General features: G+C 39.4%; 1 protein-coding gene across 8 annotated transcripts in view; it reads right to left on the bottom strand.

Moving 5' to 3' along the window:
• KYAT3 (kynurenine aminotransferase 3) overlaps positions 1-23,479 on the bottom strand; it is a 76,563-nt gene that overhangs the window by 37,967 nt on the left and 15,117 nt on the right. For all 8 annotated transcript variants that reach the window (XR_011377147.1, XR_011377146.1, XM_060303147.2 and 5 more), the window contains 6 exons: positions 8,095-8,153; positions 7,358-7,502; positions 6,567-6,716; positions 3,368-3,454; positions 2,456-2,581; positions 2,239-2,359 (listed from right to left, as the gene is read on the bottom strand). Coding sequence is in view for 6 of the 8 variants with exons in the window: in XM_060303147.2 (XP_060159130.1) it covers positions 2,239-2,359; positions 2,456-2,581; positions 3,368-3,454; positions 6,567-6,716; positions 7,358-7,502; positions 8,095-8,153 (688 nt within the window). In the remaining 2 variants the exon portion in view is untranslated. The remainder of the gene's footprint in view (positions 1-2,238; positions 2,360-2,455; positions 2,582-3,367; positions 3,455-6,566; positions 6,717-7,357; positions 7,503-8,094; positions 8,154-23,479) is intronic.

Genomic DNA, 23,479 nt, shown 5'->3' with positions numbered 1-23,479 from the left:
ACTAGAGTATGAGAAGCAGGAATTTCCTTTGCTCAGCTCTTCCCCATAGATCTGTTCCTCCTCCCACATCTCCGTCCCTGGGTAAGGGCCTCATCACTGCCTAGTGGTCCAGGCTAGAGATCTCAGAATCACACTTGCTTGCTTTCCCACCTTCAAAGGCTATATTCTGTGCCCTATAGTTTTTACTTCTAAGCAGCCCTCATGTATCATCTCCACCGCCAGGGCATCTGACTTAAGATCCTCACCTGTAGCTGGTTCTTACCTTTATAAAACAAATCCAATATGGAACTAATTACCCTGCCTCGTCACTACCTGTTGCAGTAGTTCTCAAAGTATGCTCACTGGTACCCTGATGATCAAATTAATTATTGACTTTTTAAATAGAACTTAAAAAAATCAATATTAAGTTTTCCACAAAATTTTCTTAAGCCACAAAATTTTAAGCACTTAAGGTAAGTGCTACCACTTATCTGATAGTGAATGCTACCAACAGTGAAACAAATGAGCATTAGAAAATGAACATTAATGGCAAAAATCAGAAAAACTCAGATGTATTTGTTTCAATAGCACTTTGTTACAGGTAAATACACACAGACTTGTAGTTTTTACACTGACTTCTAATTACTGAATTTCTGTTAAGAAAATTGCCTCTAGTTTCATGATGAAATAAGTATGTATTGTCACTATTTCATGATGTGAACATCATGACTTTAAGATGCTCTATCACTAAAGTAAGTTTCAGAACCACTGACCCCCTCAATGAAGTTTAAACTCTTTATCCTCATATATAAAGTCCTTCAGAATCACCCTACTTTTCCACTCTCATCTGTGCCAGTTACTGCAACACACCCTTCTACCACTTAAGTATATCTTGATCTTTCATGCCTCCTTGCCTCAGTGCATAAAACTTTATCTGATAGGAATTTGCTTTCTATTTCTCTGCCTAACTAGTCCCGTCTTTTGCCCACTCCTTTGTTGATCACCTGAAGCAGATGCTTTCTCCTCTGTGTCTCTACAACAATTTGTAATTTGCCGCGGATAATTATGATATGTGCAAAAACTATTTATATATAAGTGCACTAATTTTAAAATTTACTGGTTCCTGCCAGTGATTTTAGTTATCCTTCCCTCACCCTTTTCATACTTCCTATTCATTTTATTCAACAATTACTTTCTGACTGTCTACCATGCACAAGACACTTTCCGGGAACTAAGGAGTCAGAAGAGACCAAAACATTTAAAAATTCCTACCTTCTTGCAGGTTCGAAGTAAAATATATAGATGCTGATATTTGTTATAGAGGAAAAAACAAAAACAGAATGGAAAAAGGACAAAGAAAATGCTGGAAGGAGAGGTGTAACTATCTTAAATGTTGTGGTCATCAAATTTGACATCTGGGGCTTCCCTGGTGGTGCAGTGGTTGAGAGTCCACCTGCCGATGCAGGGGACACAGGTTCGTGCCCCGGTCCAGGAAGATCCCACGTGCCGCAGAGCGGCTGGGCCCGTGAGCCATGGCCGCTGAGCCTGCGTGTTGGAGCCTGTACTCCGCAACAGGAGAGGCTACAACAGTGAGAGGCCCGCGTACCGCAAAAAAAAAAAAAAAAAAAAATTTGACATCTGAACAAAGACCCCAGAGAGGTGACAGACTGAGCCATGTGGATATCTGGCAAAAAGTGTTTCCAGGTATAGGTAGGGCAAGTGCAAAGACCCAAAGGTTGCAGCCCAGTTTATAACCCTATAGTTGATATAAGTTTGGATTACCTCAGAAGACACTGTGGCTTTTGTGAGATGGCCCAGTAGTAATGGTGAAATTCCAGGCAAGGGCCACGCAGCAATACCTTACTGTCATGACAATTTTTTCCTGTTGACCTGGCATTTTGGCAACCTGCTCAGCAGGGACAGACCAGTTCAGGAACAATTAAGTTCCCTATGTCTTATATGCCAAGTAATAGCTAGATTCTTGAAAAAAACTAAAAATAAAGGCAAAAGTACTACTTCTCTGGTTTCATAGTTTTATAGTGTGATCCAAAATCTCGTCTCCTAAGTTTGTACTGCTTGTCCTTCAATCTGCTCCTAAATTCACTCAAGCATCATTCATTCAAGGCCCATTTTTAAGCACTCACAGACATTTACCCATTACAAAGACTATTTTAAAGCTCTTCTGGGATCCTTTCCAATCAGATGTTCCACACGTGCCCAAACACATTTAGATTTGTGATTCTATGTAATAATTGGTACCTATTTTAAAATGCTTGTTTCCAGTATACACAAGCCATTCATAAACCTCATCACTGATGCAGAGTGTGTCATATTTGATGCAAAGGTCAGCAATTACTTGGAGTTCCTCTTTGGTATACACCTACACATATGAAAGGAAACAAAGGAGCAGAGCCAATTATTCAACATGTGAGAAAATGATGGACCAGAAGACAGTATAAAGATATCAAAGACTCACCTTGCCAAGGGGGTTATGCGGAGTATTTAGTATTATAGCTTTGGTTTTGGAATTAAATTTGCTTGCCAGTTCTTGAGGATCTAATGTCCAGTCAGAACTAGACCATTTTTTCCCATCAACAAGTTTCTAAGCATGAAGAATGAAGATGTGATTTAATTCAGTTAATTTATGTTTGCTGTCCTACAAAAATGTAACCTAACAAGGAAAAAAAGCAGAGAAAGGCATGGCAAAGGTAACTGAATAGATGACAAACAAAGAAAAGAAATAGAAATAACTAAGCTTTACTCTGCCTTAAGAGCCCAACACGATGTGAGTTCCATGCTCATACCTGTTAATTGGAAACATGAACTCTGTCAACATTAACGGCTGTGAAAGTGCCTATATTCCTTCAAAGGAGCCAGCTCTAACTATGGTTAACACATCTGATACTATAAGACTAATAGAAGATTCTGTAATTCACCTTGTATCACTTACTTTGATGAAAATTTTAAAAAGACAATGGATCTATACTGTATTCCTAAAGATAAAAGCAGAATTAAAAAAAATTACTTCATTCAGAATTCAATAAGCGTTTATTGAGCACCCAGCATATACCCTACACTGTTAGTCACTGGGGACCAGAGCTATAAAAGTGACTCAGAAATGGTTTCTGACCTGGTGGTGCTCAGTCAGTAGGGGAGACACATAACCACAAAAAATAGTATTACACACAATGTAGACGCTGATACAACAGACAGACGTGCAAACACAAGATAAAGTAATAAAAGATCCCCCTTTAAAGTTGTTACCTTCAGTCATAGTAGAGATATATAGTAAATCCCAAAATGTAATCAAAGTAGGAACTTTACTGGCAACAAAGTCATGGTATTTACAAAACTTCTTAAAACATGTGAATCATAGGGGCAAACTTACAGATCTCAGGGGAATAAAAACAGGTATTGCTCCAGCCATTCTCACCATGGGCTCATAGCAGTCATAGAAAGGCACTATCACTATGACCTGGAATAAAACCAAATAACACAACATATTAATCATTAATCCATTTAACAAATATTGTGTACATACTATGTGCAAGGCACTATACTACATGCTGAGATGCAGCAGTGTAGAAAGCAGGCTTTGTCTTCTCATATCTGAGTGAAAAAGACCTTGGGGATAAACTTGTCGGGATCCTTAATTGGAGCCCTTGATCTCTTAGGGAGATCTGTGGACAGGCTTGCAGTGGGACCCTTGGAATTGTATGTAAAATTTTTTACATGCATAGGTATATTTTTCTGGGGAAAGGGGTCATAGCTCTCATCACATTCTCAAAGGGATGTTCCAGCCAAAAACATTGAGTTTAAATTTCAAATTAGAAAATAAATGATCAGTGGCACAGCAAGACCATAAGGAAAGAGAGCACTGCAACTGATGCTCTCCGCTGTGGAGTACTAATTTATAAGTATTATCCTGAGAATAAAGACGTTTGTCGTTTCTCAAAAGCATCCCTAAACAAAAAGCGTATGCAGGTAGACAGGATGCTACTGCTAATGTCTGATAACCACAATTTCCCTCCAGATGACTTATATCTGGATCCTTTTTTCCTAGCCCCTTGAGATATACTTCCTGTTCCTTTTCTCCTACAGGCTCTCTCTCAATCACTCATGGCCTGGCTTTCAGGTCAGTGGGCCAGACTAACCTGTCCAGTTGGTATTCCTTCTGCAGTATGCCAGCCTGGACCTAGCATCCCTAACTTTTTGCTTTTCTATAAGGAGGGTTTGAACACATAATTTATATCCATTGTACACATTTGATTTTTCTATCTTTTTTAAACTTAGAAGTATTTCACAAAAATTTTAATATTATTTAGTTTTAGCACTTATTATTTTAAAGGCTATTTGAGAGTCTATTGAATTCTAGAACAATTTTGTTATAGTTTTCTTGTATAAATAACAGTGCAATGTTCACTTGTGACTATGCACAGTATCTTTTTAAAATCATTTGCTGAATAAATTCACATGATTGCTACTGCTAGACTAAAGGGTATAAACATGTTTTATGGTACTTTATACATATAGTCAAACTGCTTGTGAAAAATCTGGCAACAATTTTAATTTTACAAGTCTACACTAAACTGCCGCATTTAAGTTTGTGTTGGTTAAATTCATGGTACCTAATTATCACCCTAAATTTGCACTTTTTACTGCTTGTACTTCTTTTTCAAGGCCTTTCTCATTGGAGTCATAGGAGGCCCTTATATTCTAAAGCCCCTTTGTTTGTACTAGTCATCCAACTCACACTGAGTAGTTCCTATACAATGTGCTATGTGTTGGGTACTGTGGAGGACAAAGAAATGAGCCAGGAATGAATCTTTTCCTCAAGTTCTTAATTAGACTATGAAATTCTTGGGGACTAAGATGACCCATCTTTGTAGCCCTGGTGAGAAACAGTGCCTGGTACGAAGTGAGAGCTCAGTGAAGGAAAGTAAATTGGGAAGGCAGCGAGGTGGAGCTGAAGAATATACTTAAACATGCTTCCCTGAAATTTCCTTATTTTTACAATGGAAATAATTCCCCTCTCTTTTTGAAGAATATTTACTGAGCACTCACTATTTCAGGTGCTAGCTCTATAGCGATAAACTAGTTTTCCTGGAACTTACATTCTCCTGCAAGACATTTATAATAAATAAGAAAACAAGGAAGTAAATCAGCTAATTTCACATAGTAATAAATACTATAAGGAAAATAATAGGTCAGTATGATGGAAAGTGGTGTGTGTGGTTTCAAAATATTAGATAAGATGATCAGGGAAGAAAGAATAGAGGAAAGAAGGCCAAGGGCTGAGCCCTAGGACACACCAATAAAGTAGGAAGAAGCAACAAAGGAGTAACAACACCAAAGTCTCAGATAAAACTTTCAACTACTTTATAGGAATAAAGGAGATTACGTATATGAAAGTATGACTGTACTTCCTTACCATGTCTCCTTAAGTAGCTTACTGTTTGGCTGTAGTAGAGTGAATTGAGATGTAAAAGGATAATGTAACACAAAGTAACAGGTATCTTTCATAAAGAAGGTACAGATAAAGTGCGGGGAGAATTCAAAGAAAGGAATTAACAATACAGATCACGGCACATATTCATTCTTCACACCCAGCTTAACCAACACCTCTCTAGAGCTTTCCAGACCTATATTAGCAGAGTTGATCACTTCTTCCTCTTGTCACCATGGTAACTTATACATTCCCCACGACCGCCTATAGCATTGCATTCCTCCTCATCTGTTTACAAGTCTATCTCCTCTACTAAACAGGGAACCCCTTCCACGCAGAAACCGTCTTTTAAAAATCTCTCCCACAATGTCTAGCGTATCCTCAATAAATTCTGAATAAATGAAACAGGTGAGGAAATACTGAAGCAGGGGTATTGGAATGATAATGGGGAATTAGGGGCAGAGCTGACTGAGGTCAGTGCCAAAGTGGGTTTTATATCACGTCACTAAATAAAGAAATCACTCAGCCTTCTTGTTATACATCCCTCACACAGTGCTGCTAACAATACAGGGTACAAAAAGACAGGGACCAAATACTTGTTGATTGAGTTCAGATTAAAGGTTATTTTAGCAGTGAAAACTAAGATTCATTTTCCCACATCACTGCTAGCCCCTTTTACCTTCTCTTATCTAAATAGGCTGTAAATATAAGAATAAATGACATGCAACAAAATGGATGAATCTCACAGACAAAATGATCAATGAGAGAAGCCAGACTCAAGAGTACATACTGTATGATTCTATTATATCAAGTTAAAGAGCTGGCAAAATGAACCTATGGTGACAGAACACAGAAGAGCGGTTACCTCTGGAAGAATATAGACTACGGAGGGGCAAAAGGGAACCTTCTGGGTTGCTGGAAATGTACTATATCTTCATCTGGTTTGTGGTTACATGGAGACATACATACACATATACATGTAAACATTTACTAAGCTGTACTTAACATTTGTGAACTTGACTGCACATAAATTATACTTCAAAAATGATTCAAATAAAAAAGAGTATAAAATAAGTAAAAATAAAAGCAGGACAGATGATAGTGATTAATATAGGCAACATGATAATGTTAATGTACTTACTTCATCTCCCTCATCAATTAATCCTTGAATGGCATTAAAAAGAGATCCGTATGCTCCTACTGTCACAAGGATTTCTTTATTTGGATTTATTTGATTTTGATAAAACTTTTCATATAGGCAGGACAGAGCTTTCACAAGTGATGGATGACCCTGTTGAGTAAAAGGAAGAATAAAACCTTAAATTTAATTATGGGACCTACTTCTTTGAGATAGTTTGGCTCTAAAATGTAAGAATTTTTAACATCTGGGTTTTATAATTTTCCAATTTGTATTTTTAAATGGCAATAAATTAAAATATCTTTTTTCCTATTTTCAGAGGGTTCCTGCATGAATGGTCATGAAGACTTGTGGTAATTGTTTTTTAGTAGAATCTATGAAATCTCTGGATATCCTAGGCATTCCACCACAGAAAGATGGAGGTTGTGCTGAGGTAGAAAGAAAGAAAGTAACTAGTTGGAAATAGAGAATATTAAGTAAGAAGCCAGTGCTGAGGCTGCGTAAGTTTGAAAGGGAGAGAAAATATGTCTAAAGTGAATATTCTCCTTCCCTGCTTGTCGTAGGACCTCATCCTGGAACAACGGTAAACGAAGAGCCAAGACAGGACTGTGGAGAAGCTGGAAGTAGTGGACAGCTCATCCTAGGAGATAAGGGTAAGGGTGAGTGTTCCTCTGGTTATCAAGTTGGGACAGTTGGTTCCAGAAAGCCAATTACGGAGAAGTGGTAGAAGTACATTCACGCACAATACGATATAAAATACAAGCTCACACCCCACATAGTCCTCATATACTTACAAAGCCCCGTGTGTACTGATTCAGACTATCAATTGCTGCAATCCTTGATAATTCTTCCTTTACATATACAGGAGGGGATATATCTGGAAGGCCTTGGCCAAGATTCACAACAGAGGGGTCTGCAGCCAACTTGGTAAATTCAATCCTAAGGTAAAAAACACTAATATTAGTAAGTACTAAAATTACAAAGTTAGCTGTTTATACCTCATAGTCTTTAGAAACTGAAAAATAAGACTTAGTTTAGTCTTACAGATCAAACAAAATTAATGAGTTCACGACAAAAATTTTACCGTCTACAAAATGACTTTACCCGGAAAAATTATGGCTGAACTGATGAACTTAATGTTTCTTACAAATCTCAGTTCCACGATGCCCATATTTTAATCATATAAATATTTTTCTCAACCATCTGCTGCTAGGTTCTCTTATCAACCATTAGAAAGGAGGGCTAATAGGAAAAGTTGATGGATTAGAAGGTAAGTTCCACAAGGGCATCCACCCAATCTGTCATTTTCTCTGTCCATTTCCAGTGCCTAGCTCAGGACCTGGCACATTTGCTAAGTGAATAAATCAGTGTATGAATCATTATTTCCTTCCATTTCCACTGAATGGATGAATTAAAATAAGTGGTTTTATTTATAGACTATAGATAAAGCTAAAAATTCCCAAATAAGGATATAAACATGTGGAGGAAAAAAACTTCACCCAATGATTATTGTTTATTCTAATGTACTCACCACACATTGCTATCAAGGCCTTCAATTCGTTTTGCATTTTTGAATTTCAAAGACATTTTCTGAAAGATATAAATATTGAAAGGTTTTAAAATTTCTTTAATCAAAACAAAAATGCCAGAAAATCATGGGTAACTCTTGCTTTTCCCTATTGGCACCATGGAAAAAGCAGTACTGTAGAGATAAATTCTAGACGCCAATACAAAGTTCCGAAGAGGAATTCATCTCCCACCTACTGCTCTAAGGAGTGTTTTTCCTTATGAACCTTAGATGTTTATCTTCTCACCTAAGAACAAAAATATCACCCTAGCCTAAAAAATAAATCAATTTAAAGGCCTGAACTATACTGAAGAGAACAATAATGATACTAAAAAAAGTCAGTTTAAAGAAATATCTTGAGGGGACTTCCCTGGTGGTGCAGTGGATAAGACTCCGCACTCCCAATGCAGGGGGCCCAGGTTTGATCCCTGGTCAGGGAAGTAGATCCCACATGCATGCTGCAACTAAAAATCCCGCATACCGCAGCTAAGAGTTCACATGCCACAACTAAGGAGCCAGCGAGCTGCAACTAAGGAGGCTGTGAGCCACAACCAAGACCCGGTGCAACAAAACATATAAATAAATAAATAAATACTTGAGTCATGCTGTGAAGATCATTTTAGGCCAGGTGTACTAACAGTTTCACAATTAAGTTCCTTGTATGGCATACAGGAAGCACCAAAACAAATGGTTTTAAAACTACTTAATAAGGAGTTCTAAATAATAATAATAGTAGGTAACATTATTGGGTACTAAGTATGTACGAGGCACTGCTCTAAGTGTCTTAAATAATTAACTCATTTAATATTTACAACAACTCTATGTAGTGGTTCTATTATGAGCCATAATTTACACATGAGGAAAGTGAGGTACACAGAGGATAAGATCATGTAACTTTACATCTGCCCAATTCACGAAACCTAGTAGCATTTAAACCCAAACAGATTCAACTCAGGATGTGAACCCAGGTAGTGTGACTTCAGAACACATATTCAGTACTGTTTCCGCATACTGTCTTTTACTTAACAAGACCTTTGATTACTAGAATGCTGTCTCTTAAAAAAGTATATTAGAGGGCTTCCCTGGTGGCGAAGTGGTTGAGAGTCCGCCTGACGATGCAGGGGACACAGGTTCGTGCCCCGGTCTGGGAAGATCCCACATGCCGTGGAGCGGCTAGGCCCGTGAGCCATGGCCGCTGAGCCTGCGCGTCCGGAGCCTGCGCGTCCGGAGCCTGTGCTCCGCAACGGAAGAGGCCACAACAGTGAGAGGCCCGCGTACCGCAAAAAAAAAAATATATATATATACATATTAGACATTTAGGTCAGGTCTACTCACATCAAGCAAGTTAGGGCTGGGGTATAAAAATATTAAAAGCTAAAATTATGGAAGAGCATGCAATTTTTTAGTCCTTTAGAGTCTAAAATTAAGTTTATATTATCTCTCAAAAGCACTGAATTAGTTTTGAGTTCATTGTTGCCAAGCTGCTGGAAATTAAAAAAAAAAAAAAGATTGGCAGCATTTTTGCAAAGATTTTCCTAATAGAATATTAAAGTAATTTTAATTCCATCTGGGAGGGAGATAATGATAATGGTTATTAAACAGACCATTGTTCTCATCTATTCCCAATAATGGAACCAAGAAAAATATCTTTTTACTCTCATATTTTTAATCTTTGAAACTCCAGTGAAGTAAATCACACGCAAATTCTCCAGAGGTTAATGTGTCTTCCAGAACAGCCTAATGATTAAATGCCCACCTGAACATGATGCTGTTATAGAGACTACAATTATAAAACTAAAACTCTGAGAAAGATAGAAAAGGTATTCTAACAGTTGTTCTTTGTCATCTCTAAAACATGTTTAAAGTTAATGATTCATTTAATCTATGACTACAAACACAAAGTAGAAATTCATATATAAAAGTGAGCATAGTCTACAGTAGATAATTTAGACAAAGTCCAATTTCACCTAAAATATTTGGATAATTGCAGTCAAAATGCATTTTTCAGATTTAATTTTCTTTAACATTTGTATCTAGATGAGCCTCTTCTCCCACGACTCTCTGTGCCTCTGTTCCTTCCCACTGTATACCTCAACCATTCTGACCTGTTAAATATGCTATAGTCTTCTCTCACAAGCTCCGTATGTGATCCTTCCCTTACCCAAAAGGTCTTTCTACACCAATGTTTCTCAGCCTTTTCTTTTTGTCACCACCGTGCACCCCCCTCCCCCAACCATGGAGACTTTTTAGACATTTTTTCTAATCATGTCTCCCCCGCTCCCTCATTAAATATTAAGGAATAAGATTTTGTCGGATAGAATTGAGCTTTGGATGATCACAAAACATTGTAATAACCAAGATTTATTTCACCTGCCAAGCACCAGTTTCTCCCTCTTGGGGGCAATAATGCCCCTGTTAAGAATGCATGTTCTGCATTCGATCTAAGCCCTGCTCTCCACAACCTCGTCCCTTCACTTGGCTAACTCCTATTCCACCTGCCACCTTCAGTTCTCAAGTTAGACTTCATTTCCTCCAGAGAGCCTTCTCTGATTCCTCAAGTCATGGTTAGATGCTCCTGCTATGTGTTCCTATGACATGAAGCATTCCCAGCATTTACTACATAACATTGTCTTTTTTTCTGTTTATTTGTCTGTATTCTTCCTTAGACTATAAGCTCTATGAGGACTATTTCTAGGTTGTTCACTGTTCACTGACTGTGTATTAATCGGATTTCTCCAGAGAAACTGAACCAATAGGATGTGTGTGTATATATATATAGCGATTTATTTCTAGGAATTGGCTCATGAGATTTGTGGGAGCTAGCAAGTTCAAAATCTGCAGAGCTCCAGCAGGCTGGAGACCCAAGGAAGAGCTCATGTTGCAGCTTGAGTCTGAAGGCAGTGTGGAGGCAGAATTCCCTCTTCCTGGGGGAACCTCAGTCTTTTTTTTCTCTTACAGCCTTTAGCTGACTGAATCAAGGCCAAATTACATTATGGAGGGTAATTTGCTTTACTTAAAGTCTACTGATTGAAACGTTATCTTACCTGAAAAATATCTTCACAGAACAATCTAGACTGGTGTTTGACCAAATATCTGGGTAGTGTGGCCTAGGCAAGTTGACAGATAAAATTAACCATCAGAGTGTCCAACACACAGTGCTATGCCTAGCACATAGCAAGCTTTTAATAAATATCTGATGAATGAATGAAAAAAACCCACACATTAGGAGTGAACTTATGGTGTCAGCTACCTTAAGTTAATGCTTCAGTAACACATGACCCCAAAGTCTTGGTTGCTTAAAATCATAAGGGGTTATTTCCTTCTTGTGCTACATATTCACTGAAAGTTAGCTGTTGCTCTGTTCCATGTCACTCTAACTCTTGAGACACAGGCTGATGAAATAGCCTCTATCTGGAATATGGCTAGTTTCATGGCAGAAGGAAAAAATTCTTAACAAGTTTCTGCTTAGATGCAGACACATCACTTCTACTCACATTTTATTGGCCAAAGCAATTTCATGGCTAAGCCTGACACCAACATGGCAGAAATGAAGTCTGGAGTTATAATGAGATACGTAGTTATTATGGGTTGAATTGTGCTCCCCCCGCTGCCCATTCTTACATTGAAGTTTTAACATCCAGTACTTCAGAATGTGATGTTATTTGGTAATAGGTTCATTGCAGATGTAATTAGTTAAGTTGAGGTCATTAGGGTGGGCCCTAATCCAATGTGAATGGTGTTCATATAAAAAGGGGAAATTTGGAGATAGACTGGCATACAGGGAGAGTGCCATATGAAGATGAATGCCGAAATCAGGGTGATGCTTTTAGAAGTCAAGAAACACCAAAGTTTGTCAGCTAATCACCAGAAGCTGGGAGACAAACATGGGACAGATTCCTCCTCACAGCCATCAGAAGGAACCAATCCTGCCAACACCTTGATCCTGGACTTCCAGCCTCCTAAACTGTGTGGTAATACATTTTTGTTGTTGAAACCACTCAGTTTGTGCTACTTTGTTAAGGCAGCCCAAGGAAACGAAGATAGCAGTGAAATGTATAAGACATGCTACAATGCCCAAAGACATCAAGATTCAGCAGTAGGTGCAAATGCTCACTGTCTAAGAACTATTGTCCAGAGTAGATCCGGTATTAGGAAAAGAAAATAAACCTAAAATCCTATGGGGAATTAAACATGAGCCCCAAGTGTACAATGGAACATCTATAGGGCCTGTATAATTTCTGGGCAGCTAACTCCATGAGGTGGCTTCTGTTCCCAGGGAGATTAATACCTGGCATACATATACTGACCTGCTATGTTATAAATGCAAAACTGCTAGGGTACTAATAAGCAGCATCTTTTGTTGTTAATGTGAAGCTGAAAAAATGCAGTTCTACAGAATCACCATTAAGTTCCACTCTTGGCAGAGATAAGAAAAAGCTTATTGTTATTGTCTTTAAAATGTTTACTGTACCTGTCAGAATAGCTATCATCAGGAACCTTCGTGCACTATTGGTGGGATTGTAAATTGGTGCAGCCACTATGGAAAATAGTATGGAGGTTCTTTAAGAAAATTAAAAATAGAACCACCATATGATCCAGTAATTTCACCTCTGAGTATTTACCCGAAGAAAACAAAGACGCTAATTTGAAAAGATATATACACTCCAATGTTCACTGCCTCATTATTTACAAACAGCCAAGATAAGTGCCCATGGATAGACAAATGGATAAAGAAGATGTGGGGTGTGTGTGTGTGTGTGTGTGTGTGTGTATATATATATATATGTATATATTAAACATGGTGTGTGTGTATATATATATACACACACACACATACACATACACACACAGAATATACTCAGCCATAAAAAAATAAATAAAATCTTACCATTTTTAACAACATGGATGGATCTAGAGGGCCTTATGCTAAACGAAGTAAGTCAGACAGAGAAAGACAAATACTGTATGATCTCACTTATATGTGGACTCCAAAAAACAAAACAAACAGAAAAAACAAATGAAAACAGATTCACAGATACAGAGAACAAATGAGTGGTTGCCAGAAGGGAGGGGGCGTGAAATAGGTGAACGGGGATTAAGAGGAACAAACCTCCAGTTATGTAAAATATAAAACATAAGGATGTAATGTACAGCATAAGGAATATGGTCAATAATATTGTAATAACTTTGTATGGGGACAGATGGTTACTAGACTTATTGTTGTGATCATTTCATAATGTATACAACGTCAAAACATTATGTAATACACTTGAAACTAACATAATATTGTATGTCAAATACATTTCGACTTAAAAAAAAATGTTTACTGCAATGGTACTGGAACAGGAAAGTCTGGAAAGAAGAAAAAAATATTACCCATTATCCTAAGACTCAAACATACTCAAGTTTCAGTTGTATGTAATTTGAGGGCCCTACCTGTTTGACCTGATGCATTTAGATGGGATAGGACAAGTGTAGAAAAAACCCAAATGGTGAGCTGAAGCTGGGGAAATCAAGGCTGTCAATATCTGTGAATCACAGGGTATGAGTCAAGTATAAAAAAGATAAAGAATGCAAGAGGGCTTCCCTGGTGGCGCAGTGGTTGAGAGGCTGCTTGCCGATGCAGGGGACACGGGTTCGTGCCCCGGTCCGGGAAGATTCCACATGCCGCGGAGCGGCAGGGCCCATGAGCCACGGCCGCTGAGCCTGCGCATCCGGAGTCTGTGCTCCGCAACGGGAGAGGCCACAGCAGTGAGATGCCCATGTGCCGAAAAAAAATATTTAGAAAAAAAGAATGCAAGAAAAGGCCAGAAACAGAAATTACAAAGCTAATTTTTTGAGAGGTGAAGACAATAACCAGGCATGAGAAGCAGATGGACTGAAGTACTTCAAGACTAGGCTGGAGCAGAAAGGGAGAACCCGTATAATGGGCATGACTTTAATGTGGTGCCAGGCTGCTGGGGTAGCCTAGACATATATTATCTTCTAGAGCTATGAATTAGGCATTTATAGTTGTGATCACATGTGAGTTTTAAAGTTTTTTTTTTTGCCTTTTCTCTTGACGGAGTATCTTAAACATTTTATGAATTTTCTTAGTCATCATAAAATTTTCAATTTTAATTAGTAGGTAATATTTCAGGTTATGAATCACACCTTACTCCTTCATTCCCCTAGTTTGTGCATTTATTATTCAAGTGTTTGGCAATTTTAGGTAGTATGTTTCTTCTGCATAATATGTGGTCCCTGCTTTGTTTCCTTCAGTTTTAGTTTGATGTGGAAAGTGAATGTTTAAACAGATCTGTTTCAAAAAGAAACGTTGTGCCTCTTTCCCTTTGGAAAGATGATGTATTGACACATTACCAGTTTGAGAGTCTGCTAGAAATTTGATAGTTCCCCAAACTGACTAAAAAGAAACTTTGTTATACTCTTTCCTGGCTTGGAGAGTGAGAAACAGACCAGTGCATAGATGCCTTTGAAGCTCCAAAACTATATGAATCAGATCTCTTAGTTGCACAGGCAGAAACTCAATCTCAACAGCTTAGGGAAAGAAGGAATTTATTAGAAAGCTCATGTCACCATGAGAAGGTAAAAGGTGCAGCCAGCATCAAGGGTAACAGTGAAACCAGAAACGCAAACCTCATCAGGGCTCTGCTTCATCTACTTTTCTATGCAATCTCTGTCTGCTTTTCTCCACATGAGACAAAACACAGTTATACCTCCCGATTTCACCACCACAGAGGGCCTGAGAGCTGCCTTCTCTGGTGCCAATTTCAAAAATTCTAGGGAAGGGCTCTGAATGGCTCCTCCCCCCCTCCCCAATTTAAAAAGTACTATATTAATATGCCTGTTAAGACTATAATGAAAAGATATCAGAGCAGTGTGAAGCAAGATCATGAGAGAAATAGAGATGTAGCCAACCAAGGATGCCATTTTTTTGGATGCTTTTTTTTTTTTCAAATGTACTTACTACCCAATCAAAAAACGGTATAGACCTGACTCCCCATCTCCAGCCCCTCTGGATGTGCTCCCTAAGCTAGAACCTGTCACTGCCCCTGGTAGTATCTTTACAAATATACCAGCACCTAACAAAACATATGTTTGGAATGGGGAAAAGAGCATTTTCCAGAAAGATAGGAGGAACTGCTGTCCTTAGAGAATGGGAGGGGGTCCCAGGTCACAGCAGTCTATGAAAGTCCATCTAGAAGGGAAGGCTGATAGGGAGAGGGGTACAGACACCCTACTTCTATGGCAGAGCTGAAGGTATGCAGTGTAAATGTCTATGTCTGGAACAAAGAACCGGGGAAGAGGTGAATGGAGAACCAAATTCTAAGGCAGGGGTGAAATTAAGTTTCTTCCTGTATACCAATGCGTTGATTGCAATCTCATATCTCCCTTATATTCGAACTACATTGGCTTTCATTCACTCATGGAACAAATATTTCTTGAATACTTATTTTATACAAGGCACTTTTCTTCGTGGGATATATCAGTGAGCAAAACAGACTAAAATTCTCTATTCTCATTGAGCCTTTCTTCTTTCTATGCCTTAAACACTCCAGGTTTGTTCCCATCTGTCACGGATTATATTACTCTGTATAATTATTCACCCCTCCTTTTCGGAAGGAGTGACTTTGAGATTGGACCTGTGATTTGCTCTGGTCAATGGAATGTGAGTGAATGTGACATATACTAGGTCCAGGAGAAACATTAAAAGCTGTTGCATGGTTTGGCTCAGCCTCTGGTTCTTCTCTCCTCTACTGTGCGAAGACCATGACTCAGGTAGGGGTTACATTTTTACCTTAGATCCTGAAATTTAAAAAAACACATAGAGTGCAGCTGCAACCTGCAGCAAAGCTACAGCTGACTTATAGCCTACATAAAACCTGAGTGAGAATGGGACGGCTAATGTTACAAGAAGGTAAGATTTGGTGGCTTTTGTTACAGCAGCAGAGCTGACTGATATAAAAGCTTTTGCAATTGCTGCGTCCTCTGCCTAGAATGCCCTCTCTTAGGTCTTCATGTGGCTGGTTCCTTATGTCCTTCTATTCGATACGCTCTCTATTCAAATAGAACCTCCTCAGAGAGGGCTGCCGAAACTATATGCCCTAACGTTACTCACCCCCTCTCTCCCACTAGTACCACCAATGGTTCTAGCAGTTTTCTCTATTTCATCTTCTTATGACATTCGCAACTACCTAAAATTATTTTAACTTGTAAATGATCTGTCTCTCACTAAAATGAAAAATTCAGAAAAGAAGACTTGTGTTGCTCATTGCTGTATCTCCAGTATCTAAAATCGTGTATGAAAGGTAATGTGTTCAAAAGTATTTTTTGAACATATGAATGAAATCCTACCTCTTTAATTATCCTCACGTTGAATTATTTCAATGGCATTCTGCCTCTAATCCATCATTTGCAGTGCTCCAGAGCTAAACACTTAAAACACAGCCTGGGTGATGCTACTAGCTTGCTCTAAACTCTCCAAAGACTCTCCTCAGTCCATGAAACGTAACTCAAATTCGAACCTGGCACTCAAGGCTCTTAATCTCCTTTCAGCCTTCTCTCACTCTGTGCTGCTGCCTCATATACAGTGACTCAACAGCATAGGACCACTTGCCACTCTCTAATTACCTTCAGTGCGTTTTCTGTTTCCGATGCTTCTATTCAAGTTCTTCCCTCTGTTTGAGATCATCTTCTCCATAATCCCCACTGTGGTTGGCTCAGAAATGACCTCCCCAAAAACATCTGCATCTTATCCCTGAAACCTGTGAATGTTACCTTATAGGGCAATATATATCCTTATATCCTTGCAGATGTGATTAAATTAAGGATCTTGAGATGAGGAGATAATTTTGGAATATCCAGGTGGGCCCTAAATTTAATCACAGGTATCCATATAAGAGGGAGGCAGAGAGAGATTATACACACACAGAGAAGGCTATGTGAAGATGGAGCAGAGAGTGGCTTGAAGATGCTGGCAATGAAGATTAGAGTGATGTGGCCGTAAGCCAAAGAATACCAGCAGCCATCAGAAGCTGGAAGAGGCTGGACTGGATTCTCTCTAGAGCCTCTGGGGGGGACTCTGGGTGACAATGATGTATCGAGGTAGGTTCAATGTTTGTAATAGTTACACCACTCAGGTGAGGAATGTTGATAATGAGAGAGGCTATGCATGTGAGGGCCAGGGGATACATGGGAACTCTGTAGGTTCTGCTCAATTTTGCTCTGACGCTATAACGCTCTTTTAAAAAAAAGTTTATTAAAATTTTAAAAACTTAAAAAAAAAAAGAGCTGCCGGGGTATTGTGAAATCATGTTCTCTTTCTCCCTTTGGACAAAATGCTGTTCAAGCAAGCAGACACTGACAGAATTATCTCACAGGTAATAGATGTTAGTTCTAAGGTATGGCTCTCCATTCAAAAAAGCAGACAAATTACATTCTTTTGCCACTAGATGGCACGGGAAAATAACAGAATGTTCCTGTAATGAAAAAACTGAAAGTGGAAATGCAAAGTAGGGATGTAGACTTAAAAGACTCAACAAAATATAAAACACTCACATACATGTTACCCAGATTCAGTAATGATATCAAGATTTTGCCTCATTTGCTTCATCTCTTCTGCTTTTCCTTTTCTTTCTTTTTTTTTTTAATTGCTGAGTAATTTTAAAGCAAATCCTAGACCTTAAGTCATTTGCCACTATATACTTGGTATATATCTCTAAAAAACATTGATATTCTCTTATATAACTTCAATGTCATCATCACAGCTCACTAACAATGATTCCTTGATATCATCTAATACCCAATCTACAGTCATATTTCTCTAAGTGTCTTTAAAAATATCTCTTTACATTTCTGTTGATTGGGTCAAGTTCCTAAACAAGGTCCATATATCATACTGGTGGTTAAGCCTCTTTCCACCCCAGAGCAGTCCCTCTGAAATACTACCCACCACCACTTTTCTCCTGTGCTGACTTGTTGAAGAAACCAAGTCAGGAATCTATCCTGTGGTTATGACCCACATTCTGGATTTGTTTGCTTTTCTAATTCGTTACATAACTTAGTCCTCAATCTGCCATATCTCCTATAACTGGTCTGCACTTAGAGTCACTATATAATATCCTTTCTTGAGTAGACAGAGCCAGACTTAGAATACCAGAGCTAGATACAGGTGAGAATGGTATTTTAGTTATGCCACTTATAAGCTGTGTGACCTTGGGCAAGTTACTAAACCTATTTAAGCCTCCACTGTTTCATTTGTAAAACAGGATTATAACAAATCATAACTTGAAGAATTTTGTAAATATAAAGTGACATAATAAGGGGATTAGATCAATATGGCAGAGTAGGAGGACATGGAGATCACCTCCCCTAACAAACACATCAGAAATACATCTACAGGGGGCTTCCCTGGTGGCGCAGTGGTTAAGAATCCACCTGCCAATGCAGGGACACGGGTTCGAGCCTTGGTCCGGGAAGATCCCACATCCCATGGAGCAACTAAGCCTGCATGCCATGACTACTGAGCCTGAGCCCTAGAGCCCGTGAGCCACAACTACTGAGCCCACGTGCCACAACTACTGAATCCCGTGCGCCTAGAGCCCGTGCTCCACAACAAGAGAAGCCACCGCAATGAGAAGCCTGTGCACCACAACAAAGAGTAGCCCCCACTCACCGCAGCTAGAGAAAGCCTATGCGCAACAACAAAGACCCAACACAGCCAAAAAAACAGATAAATAAAAATAAATAAATTTGCAAAAAAAAAAAAAAAGAATGCACAGACTGAATATAGCATAGTAAGATGTTTAAAAAAAAAATACATCTACATGTGGAACGATTCGCATGGAAGACTAACTGGAAACTGACAGAACGCCTCTACAACCAAAGCTGCAAGAAAGATTTCCACTAACTGGGCAGAATGGAAAAAAGGCTTAGGGTAGGGAGCTCCACCACAGTGAGGGAGCTGAAAGGTCTGAGAGAATCCTCCCCCTGGGGAGCAAGCGGGTTGAGCCACAGACAGGGTGTCCTAGTCCCAGGGTCCTACATGGAGGAGACAAGCCCTCTGGCTGCTGGGAGAATTGCTGGAACAGAGAGAACTGGAGAAGCCTAGACTTTACCTGTGAAGAGTACATGGGGTCTGGCCTGCCAATAAACAGGGCAGAGAGAGCTCTGCATTGGTGGCTGCTGGCTCGCTACATTTCCCAATCCAAGCAGAAAGAATACCCCAGCCTCACCCACTCCACATCACAGCTTGGCACTAGATCTGGGGCAGACACGTCCTGGGAGAAGACTCGATCTAGGGACACAGAGATGGCCTAGTGGCCTGGGTTGTGGTCCAGCTGGAGTGGTGGCCATTGTTAGCACTTACTCCTGCAATGCCTGGGAACCACCGCGACCAACATGATGAGGTCCCTTTCACAGACACATGAGTGTACCAGCTCCACCCACTCCACGCCAGAACTTGGCACTGGATCTTGGGCAGACAGGTCCTAGGAGAAGACTGCCACAGAGGCAGCCCAGATCTCTGGCGGCAGCATAGTCGCCTCATTTCCTACAGCCACTATGTCCCGGCCCCAGCCCCAGCCTAGTGAGTGCTTGGCCTGCCTACTCCACACCACAGCCTTGCACTAGATCAGGGATAACCACAACAGGGTTAGGGATGTGACTTTAGGTTGTGTCTGAGTGGAGCCACAGACACCTACTCAGGTGGTGCATCAGACCTCTGTGAGTTCACAAGCCAAACACTCAAGGGGAATGAAGCCTGATCAATCCAGAGCCTCAGTGCTTCTGCTCCAAAAACTGGTGAGCAGACCCTACCACTGACAGGGTGGCGACAGCCACAGAGCAGACAGGAAGTCCTGCTTCATACCCTGCACAGGCTCTAGATCCTCCAACACCAACCACAACCCCTAACAAGGTGATAACAGTCAGCACACCCTAAGGGAAGAGCTGGCTGGCATCCATATCAAAACCAGCCTTTGCACCAAAGACACTGGTTTGTGTCTTTGAAGGATATGCACAGTCTGCACAGGGATGCTCCAACATGAAAGCACCCCTACAAGACCACAATAGATAACAATTTCTCCCTAGTTCACAGAGAAAGAGAAAGTTAAGTCAAATGAAAAGGCAGAGGAAATTCTCCCAATTAAAAGAGCAAGAGAAAGCCCCTGAAAAAACTAAATAATGAAACATATAATCAGTCTACCAGACACTGAGTTCAAAGAGTTATTAATAAAAATGCTGACTGGATTAAGAAAGAGAACTGATCTAAACACAGATTGTTTCAACAAGGAACTAGAAACTATAAAGACCCAGCTGAAAACAGGTAATTGAATTTCTGAGACAAAAAGCACTCTAGGAATAATGAATAGCCATCTTAATGACACAAGAAATAATCTGGAAGATAAAATAAATCACCCAATCAGAACAACAGACAGAAAAACAAATAAAAAAAAAAAAGAAAGCAACATATGAGATCAATGGGATAATATAAAGTGTGCCAATCTATGTATAATAGGGGTTCCAGAAGGTGAAGAGAGAGAGGGGATTGAAAATGTATTTAAAGAAATTATGGCTGAAATATCCCCAAACCTAAAGAAGGAAACAGGTATCTACGTATAGGAATCACAGAGAGTCCCCAACAAGAGGAACTCAAACAGACCTACAGTAAGACATAATTAAAATAGCAAAAGTAAAAGAGAGAATTCAAAAGGCAGCAAGGGAAAATCAAAGAATCATTTACAAGGGAACACCCATGAAACTATCAACTGATAGAGGACCCAGAAAAACAAAACACACAATGAAAGAGGGGAAATTGCACTACCACAGAGATTAAAAAAAAAAACAAAAACAAAAGAGAATACTGTGAACAATTATGTGCCAACAAACTGGACAACCTAGCAAAAATGGACAAATTTCTACACATACAGCTTGCCAAGAATAAGTCAAGAAGAAACAATTTAGGGGCTTCCCTGGTGGCACAGTGGTTGAGAGTCCGCCTGCCGATGCGGGGGACACGGGTTTGTGCCCCGGTCCAGGAAGATCCCACATGCCGCGGAGCGGCTGGGCCCGTGAGCCATGGACGCTGAGCCTGCGCGTCCGGAGCCTGAGCGTCGGGAGCCTGCGCGTCCGGAGCCTGTGCTCCACGATGGGAGAGGCCGCAGCAGTGAGAGTCCCACGTACCACAAAGAAAAAAAAAAAAAAGAAGAAACAATTTAAACAGACCAATCACTAGAAGCAAAACAGAATCTGTAATTTAAAAAATTCCTCGCAGGCTTCCCTGATGGCGCAGTGGTTGAGAGTCTGCCTGCCGATGCAGGGGACATGGGTTCGTGCCCCGGTCCGGGAAGATCCCACATGCCGCGGAGTGGCTGGGCCCGTGAGCCATGGCTGCTAAGCCTGCGCGTCCGGAGCCTGTGCTCCGCAACGGGAGAGGCCACAACAGTGAGGCCCGCGTACCGCAAAAAAAAAATAAAAAATAAAAATTCCTCGCAAACAAAAGATCAGGACTCAATGGCTTCAATGGGGAATTCTACCAAACAAACAAAAAAAGAACTTATTCTTCTCAAAGTATTCCAAAAAACTGAAGAAGAGGGAAAACTCCCAAATTCACTCTACAAGGCCACCATTACCCTGATACAAAACCAGACAAAGACACTACAAAAAAAGAAAATTATTATAGGCCAATATCTTTGATGAATATAGAGGCAAAAATCCTCAACAAAAGATTAGCAAACTGAATCCAACAATACTTAAAGAGGATCATATACCATGATCAAGTTGGATTTATTCCAGTGTCACATGCATGGTTCAACATACACAAATCAATCAATGTGATACACCATATCAACAAAAGGAAACACAAAAACTACATGTATTCTCAATAGATGCAGAAAAAGCATTTGACAGAATTCAACAACCATTCATGGTAAAAACTCTTGTCAAAGTGGGTATACAGGGAACATATTTCAACATAATAAAGACCATTTATGACAAACCCACAGGTAACATAATATTCAATGGTTAAAAGCTGAAAGCCTTCCCACTAAATTCAGGAACAAGACAAGGATGCCTTGTCTTTTGCTGCTTTTATTTAACATAGTATTGGAAGTCCTAGACACAGCAATAGGACAAGAAGAAGAAATAAAAGGTATCCAAATTGAAAGGGAAGAGGTCAAACTGTCACTATTTGCAGATGACATGATACTCTATGTAGAGAACCATAAAGTCTCACACAAAACCCATTAGAACCAATAAATGAATTCAGCAAAGTTGTAGAATACAAGATTAAGATACAGAAATCTATTGCTTTTCTATTCCCAAGTAATAAAATATCAGAAAGTGAATGTAAAAAAAAATCCTATTTAAAATCACATAAAAACAAAACAAAACAAAAAACTTAGGAAGAAACTTAATGAAGGAGGTGAAAGATTTATACACTGAAAACTATAAAACACTGATACAGGAAATTGAAGATGATTCAATGAAATGAAAAGATAACCTGTGCTCTTGAGTTGGAAGAATTAATATTGTTAAAATGGCCATACTACCCAAAGCAACCTACAAATTTAATGTGATCCCTATCAAATTGCCCATGAAATTTTTCACAGAACTAGAATAAATAATCCTAAAATTTATAGGGATAGGGAGGGTGGGAGGGAGACACAAGAGGGAGGGCATATGGGGATATATGTATACATATAGCTGATTCACTTTGTTATACAGCAGAAACTAACACACCATTGTAAAGCAATTATACTCCAATAAAGATGTTAAAAAAAAATTTATAGGAACCATAAGAGATCCAGAATTGCCAAAGCAATCCTGACGACAAAGAACAAAGCAGTAGGCACAACACTCCCAGACTTCAGACAATACTACAAAGCTACAGTAATCAAAATAGCATGGTTTTGGCACAAAAACAGACACCCACATTAATGGAACAGACTAGAGAGACCAGGAATAAACCCACCCAGCTACGGTCAACTAATCTATGACAAAGTAAGCAAGAATATACATGGAGAAAAGATAATCTCCTCAATAAGTGGTGCTGGGAGAACTGGACAGACACATGTAAAACAATAAGGTTAGAACATTCCCTCACACCATATACAAAAATAAACTCAAAATAGCTTGAAGACCTAAATGTAAGATATAACATCATAAAACACCTAGAAAAGAACATATGTGAAACAGTCTTTGACATAAATTGTAGCAATATTTTCTTAATTAGCCTCCAAAGGCAAAAGAAATAAAGGAAAAAATAAACAAATGGGACCTAATTAAACTTAAGTTTTTGCACAGCAAAGGAAACCATCAATGAAACAAAAAGACAACCTACAGAATGGGA

Source organism: Globicephala melas, chromosome 1, assembly GCF_963455315.2.
Source record: "Globicephala melas chromosome 1, mGloMel1.2, whole genome shotgun sequence".
Lineage (NCBI taxonomy): Eukaryota > Metazoa > Chordata > Mammalia > Artiodactyla > Delphinidae > Globicephala > Globicephala melas.
The sequence above is the reverse complement of the archived record's forward strand: the minus strand, read 5'-3'. Positions and strand labels throughout refer to the sequence as shown.